The sequence below is a fragment of the Opisthorchis viverrini genome, assembly GCF_000715545.1.
Source record: "Opisthorchis viverrini unplaced genomic scaffold opera_v5_20, whole genome shotgun sequence".
Lineage (NCBI taxonomy): Eukaryota > Metazoa > Platyhelminthes > Trematoda > Opisthorchiida > Opisthorchiidae > Opisthorchis > Opisthorchis viverrini.
Genome location: NW_008751676.1, coordinates 1,591,626 through 1,598,152, shown reverse-complemented (window position 1 = coordinate 1,598,152; position 6,527 = coordinate 1,591,626). Strand labels below are relative to the sequence as shown.

The 6,527-nt window shown below is 44.1% G+C and overlaps 1 protein-coding gene across 1 annotated transcript in view; it reads left to right on the top strand.

Moving 5' to 3' along the window:
- Positions 1–6,062: 6,062 nt before the first annotated feature.
- Positions 6,063–6,527, top strand: part of T265_01825 (hypothetical protein) — a gene marked incomplete at both ends in the record, with an annotated part of 34,231 nt that continues 33,766 nt past the window's right edge. Inside the window, one exon of the mRNA XM_009165935.1 lies at positions 6,063–6,495. Coding sequence (XP_009164199.1) covers positions 6,063–6,495 — 433 coding nt within the window. The remainder of the gene's footprint in view (positions 6,496–6,527) is intronic.

Sequence of the window (6,527 nt, the reverse complement as noted above, 5' to 3'; positions counted from 1 at the left end):
ACCACCTACAAATCCTCATATTCCTAATGAGAATGATACCATTTTGTTGGTATTCACCTGCAGCTATTTCGTGACTCTACATTATCTACCGGCTAGCTATTTATATCTAAGAAAGCAGATCATCCACAGAAATGGCACTCGTACCACCAACAAACAGTTCATACTGTTGTCCGACAATATTGTGCCTAATGGAAGCTGAGCTCCATAGGAAAATGTGTTGTGCGGAGTCCGCTGAACAAAATAATCTCATTCGTTAAATCTGAGTAGTACAAAGCAAACAAGCGTCAACGACCGATTTTCCAGAGTGGAATCAGCAGTGGATATTCTCTAGATGCTATTTTATTCACAATGAACACCTAAGAACTAAAAATATGCTAAAGTGCTATTTCGTGCTTTATCTCGCGTAAAGCGGTAACCAAACTCGAAACGGTGATGGTCCGTGACCTTGAAATTCCACTCACGTAAACAAATTACTGTGAGCGACGTGTCACCGAAAGTTTAAATTGATTCGATCAACTCCGCGTGAAAATCACAACTTCGAAAACCCCAAAGTTAAGTCGGAAATGATCTGGGTGTGCCTCTAGTGAGCCACCCAAAACTGCTTCGCTTTCGGTGATCCATTAGCCATACAATGCTCTCAACCACAATACCTTTATGTGTGGAATAAAGCGTTTTGCACCAGAATGTTGCATCTTGTTTTGTGTGTGTTTAAACTTAAGTTTCCTAATTTATCTTGATATTTTTGTTGCTCACCGGATTTTTTCCGGTGAAGCACCATTACTTCTTGCGAAAAAGTCTAGTGAAAAACTTTCTCCGCATCGCTGAGACCCGGGATGCATAGAGGGTGTTCAAAAGTTTAAACTGTTACTCTGCACTCAATTGGTTGTCTGGTTTGGTCCACCAGGGACACGTACTAGCCATCGAAAATTCAATCCCATTGTGCGAATACTGAGCGCCGCTGTTTAGTAAATGGTGTGCGTCGCGGGATGTGTCCGCATGGACACGTTTGAGTTACGGATAGTATGGAGCGAAACCGCTTGTATGGAAAACACACCTGAACTGAAACGCATTTTCGGGGACAATGAATCAGTCCAGTGTTTTCCAAGGGCCACTACGCTCGGTTAGTCGTGCAACATTCCAGCCTCATCTCGAGTAATGGAAGGTGTATACCTTTAGAATAGCTGAATATGTGTGTATGAATGTGTGTCGCTCAACGGAAAATAACCTCCTTCGGCCTGAACGCAGTAGCAAACCTTATTTGAATTCTGTGCAAGATGTGATAGCGCATCGTAGAACGGTAGAATTTTGGGGAGCGAGCATCATGTGCTGACATTTTCACAAGCTTCCAAGCACGAAGGATTTTATTCTTCACGGTGTGCGTCAGCCCGACTGGTGAAAGTGGGAACCGTTTACACACCTACGTAAGCTTATCTTGCTTGCAGGCCTAGACGCCTTGGTTGACATAAGGCTTGCGTCATTAAAATGTGAATTTAACGTTTCAGGGAATGTAGCTTTATTATTATTACTTGCAACACAAATAATCCGCACATTGCAATCCGCCTGAATTCTTCCAAATTGGACTCACCTCCAAGAGAAAACGGCAGTGAAGATCGAAAAAGTATTCTAGTATACGCATTGTGACATGACGCTCGTCCCTCGATGCGTCTTTTGGACAGTGTTGGTCGGTGTTGCCCAGTAAATGGCGTACTTTTCGGAACTATCCCACAGCCTGGGTTTAGGCATTGAAACATATAGCCTTTATTTAAAAAATATTGAGTTTTTCCGCAGTAGTTTCTGCTTTGTTTCCCAAATATATTCCTGTGTACTGTTTTTGAATGCGATGGCTGCACTAGGCGGTTGGCCAGGATCCCGATTAGGTTTTACGCGGCTAGAACCGGAATGATGCGGCGTTTTGTGATACTCTCATGTGAATAACCAACATCCATATGACATTTTCTCCACTGGAAAACATGACGTCACTTAGCTGCATTTCGTCATAAAGCCCAACTTCGATGCTGGAAAATAAGCACAATTATTTCCCTTTTGTCATAATAACTGCACTTGTTGCGAATACCTTGGCTACTTATCCTAGCTAATAGGCCGGTACCTGCGCACGCCGGTAATTACGAAGCATCAACATATTCGTGACAGCGTGATTCAACGGCAAGCGACAGCCCTGTATCTCCATAATCGTTTGTGTTGTCGCTCCGCAGTGTCTGTGCTTGCAACCACCATGGACGAAATGCCTTTATATTTTGAATACACTGGGTAGTCACTCCGTTCACCTTTCCTTAAGCCAGTTACAATCCCCAGTGAGACTGAAATAGAAGGTGCGTATTTGATTTACCTAATTCATATCTCCGGTAAAATTTCTCGGACGTTTCACTGTGATAAAGACGAAATTACTTGCTGCACAATTCGTCTTATTGCTCAGGATGCACGACGGTTGCTGAAGATGAAGCTGAAGGTAAAGAGGGGTGTTTTCAGGATAGTCATAAGATCAACTGTTATAGACTATCCGAATTTATCCGAATATAAACCATCGAATATCTAAGCGATTGGAACAGCCACTCCTAACACAATAAGTTTAAATATAGGGCCAAGGACTGCAAGAATTGTACAATTTATTGCTCCCGAAACGAATACCTCTCATATTATCTCGAAGTAAGAGATTTTTCAATTTATTGGTCCCTTCTTTCCCTTCCATGTGATCGACTGCCTTTGACTGCCCGTAATCCATCCTTTTATTGCGTCTAGCCTGTCTATTCACATTTGTCCTACCTGATTGGACTTTTGGTCGCTACCCAGCACCAAACAATCACCAACTCCATCTTTACCTAGTCAGCCTCTTTTGCACACCCGACAATTCGAACAATTGCACAGTTGACAACTACTCTTTCAGCTGCAAATTACCCCCCAAAAGACCCTTCCTGATATAGAGTGAGCTTCACACTTCATCTCCTTCAGTGGTATAAAGAGAAAAGGAAAACAAAAAGCAGGTTTGGCCAAACATCTAAGCTACTGACCCAAGCTTGTTCTGTGTAGCATCATTAACCATGATATTAACCCCCCACGTTTCTTCTCCCTCCATTCTCAAACTCCGCTGCACAGTTCTGCCTAGTGCGTGCACAAGAACTGGCGTCGGTTTGTTCCTGCTACTGCATTCATTCGAACTTGAGGTCATCCAGCCACTTTTGTGACTGAATTTGTGGACATAGGGCTGTCCCACATGGGAGCCTGTCTGTTCGTTTACTCGACATCATGCTTCAACTTGTTTAAAACAAAACATGCAGCCTAATGAAATATATTTACGGACTTTACAGAAACGATCAACGCCGCATTTGAAACTGCAACACCTTGAGCCACGGTCACAATCCGTATCTATTTGTAGAAGCAATGTAGTTTTGAAGGCTTTAAAATTGGGTCAGCACAAGGGTCATCAGGTTAATTGCAAGGTCGAAATCCAGTGGGCTCTCTTTGGCGCGCAGAGCAAAACCGAGCCGGCCAAAATGGAGTTGGAGCATTGAGGAAACTCTCCGGGTAAAGTTTATTAGCCGGTAGTCCAAAATGAACGGTTAACGCAGTACCTGAAACTTTGTCGGCTAGATGAAAGACTCACAGGATATGAAGGTGATACTAGACGGTCATCGCCAGGACCAAAACTGGTTATTTTCATCGTTCTAGTGGCAGCTAATGTGGAGGTATCCGTGGTCAAACTATCCTAGTTTGATGGTTATCCAAGGCATTACCGGAGATTTATACGCCAGTTTGATGTATATATGTTAAGGCTAGGGTGGTGGACGCCGGTTACGCGCTTCTGTATTTGGTCCACTACTTTCAGTGTAATGCGAAGACAACCGTTACAGAATGCGTGGTGCCCAGGCCAGAAGTAGCAAACATCAAGGGAATCGTTTCGTCCAGCCTTGTATTGTTGCCCACTCTGCTTGGCGAGACAGACCACTGGAACAGCCAATTTTCTATATATGACGATTTGAAACTCTAAGATTGCACTAGCGCAGATGCGCTCTGTTTCTTATTTGCACTCGTTCGTCATTGTAGAGGGGATTTTGCGTTTGCTTTTCTTGCAACTGTAGCACAAATGGGCTGATGTAGCAGATGAAATGTCTATGACGGGCAACAATCCAAAAACACCGTCACCTGCCGTTAGCTCCTACCGGCGGAGTTTCTAGACAGGATGGCTTTACGAATTTCCTAACCAACACAAGGTCATATTCGGACCGTGGTCTCCCCGCCCACTATATTTAAAACCTCACCCAATTTCCAGCGACCAGCGTTTTGTGCCCGTAAAAGTTCCTGATAGGTAGGAGTGCGTACAGATGCACAATAATTGCAGTGTTTGCTTGAAGGACTCGCATATGGCTAGAGATTAAAAGTCGTTTGTTTGATGTTGGCAATCAGATTGTAGGGAATGATATCATGGATTGTTGCATGCACGAAAACTGTGAAACAGAGCATGGACGTCTTCACAGACGGAGGGGTTTTGTGTCCTAAATTAAGGCAGTCGGTTATCAGCACGCTTATGGGTTATTTATGTTAGGCTTGACATTCCTGCCTGAAGGGTGACAACGCATGCGACTTTGTACGCCACGTTCGATATAACACTAGTAAAGAGGGATCAGGCTGCCAATCACCCTCACGGCCACTGATATACTGGGTGGTTTCATTGGATGAACTTCCGAGACCAGTTGCATCAGACTTTTATCGATGGATGAAAACTAGCCAACAGCTACCGACAGAGTTTGCCGTAGATAGCTTATTACGAGAGCTTTCCCATATACTATTGAAGCGGCTAGCTCGTGGCCGCACCTAGAAGAAGTCGATTTCGACCTGTCGAATTAAGATGAGGTAGGAACCTGTCAGGAAGGTCAGACACGTGAAAGTAATCTTAGAAAGCACAGAACCTACCGAGACCATATCCCCCCACTAAAGCCTCTACAGGAAAGCCGTCAAACATTCAGGCCAATCAAACATTCAAGCAGTTCAGTGACAGCCTAGATCGATAGAAGAAAATTCGAATAGGGTGAGGTCACCTGTTAGGGTTGAACTCGCGCACTCGCTTATTCACAGTAACACTGTTGTGTAACTTATCAGCGATGTTTTCCGACACTGGGCATTCAAGCGGGAACAACGATCAAATGTAACGGAATCCTTCTTCCCTGTGAGGTATTTGCAGCCCACTGAGTAACTGACCGGCGCTCGATAAGCGAAAAATGGCCAGCTGCCAAAAAGACCTTGCAAGGTTGGACACTTCTTGGTCATTTGGGAATTAGGACGAAGTGGAAGGTAATCAGCCATTGTGTTACGGGATACAGTGGAGGCGTCCACGAATAATTGCAGTGGATGTACGATTTTGAATTCACAGACGCTCCAGCAAACAAAACAAGAATCTATTATTGTATTTTGTACCTTCCTTTTGCTCCCACTATTACATTAATTATTTCATCAATTGCATAATCATTTTTTGTTTGAATACGAAAAACTACAAGAACGCGCACTTGTACAATTTCATATAATACAAGCGTGGTCACGGGCTTCGACTGTTCCCATTTCACTCGCGCCTGCAGCGGTCATTCGCGAGTCTCATGTGCTAACTCTGATATCAAAACATTTCAGACCATCTTCGGAATCTATTATATGTGGGAACGGTTCAGAAGAAGACCCCCGGACCAACCTAATTGGATTATTGTTTATTCACTGACCTGGGCCAACGACGAACTATTTTAAAGGAAGTGATTTTTAGTGAGCCTGTTCCATCTGACCTCTTTATTATTGTACACCCAACCTAGCGTTATTACCGTCAAGAGAATGAAGGAAAATTTGAATCTCAAGGTCAGGTGTTGTAAAAACTTTTACGGGACCCTAGCCCTGCCGTAGCGTTTTACTTACCCTAGTAGAGCATTTCGCTACCTATTTTAGACATCTCGTTTTCGACCGCACCTAACCACCCCTCAAACTCTTCCTAGCTTGATTAGGCCACACTGAGCATAAGCTTGCTAGCATAATCCCACTGAGGCTTACTATTACCTGATTTGAAGCAAACAATGCCACCAATCCCATCTTCCTCTAAGCGCTTGCTAGACCCTAATTCCCCATCATCCGTCTCCCCATTGCTTCCAAAGAAGCGCCTTGCAGGCAAAAGGCATAGCACTAAACCTCATCATCCTCAAAGGCGAGTCGATAGATTGTCCCAGCTAAATTCTGCCTGCTCAGTTGTACTAACTGACATTTCCCTTCCTGCCGTACCCGGTAGCTGCCTTTCATCCTCTTCACCAAATGAATCTCAGCTCCACACCGACCTGGCAAGTCTCAGTGCTCGTGTGCATAAGATGGAGAATGAACTGTTATCCTATCGTATCATGCAACCAATTGCCTGCCTTCTAACTCCTGATGCAATATGCGATCCATCAGATCTTGCAAAAGCGTCAGTCTTTATTGACATGCTCGCCTCGGAAATTACTCGGCGTATGGAAAGCCGTAAACATGTCTTACTATATAATGCCCCCGAC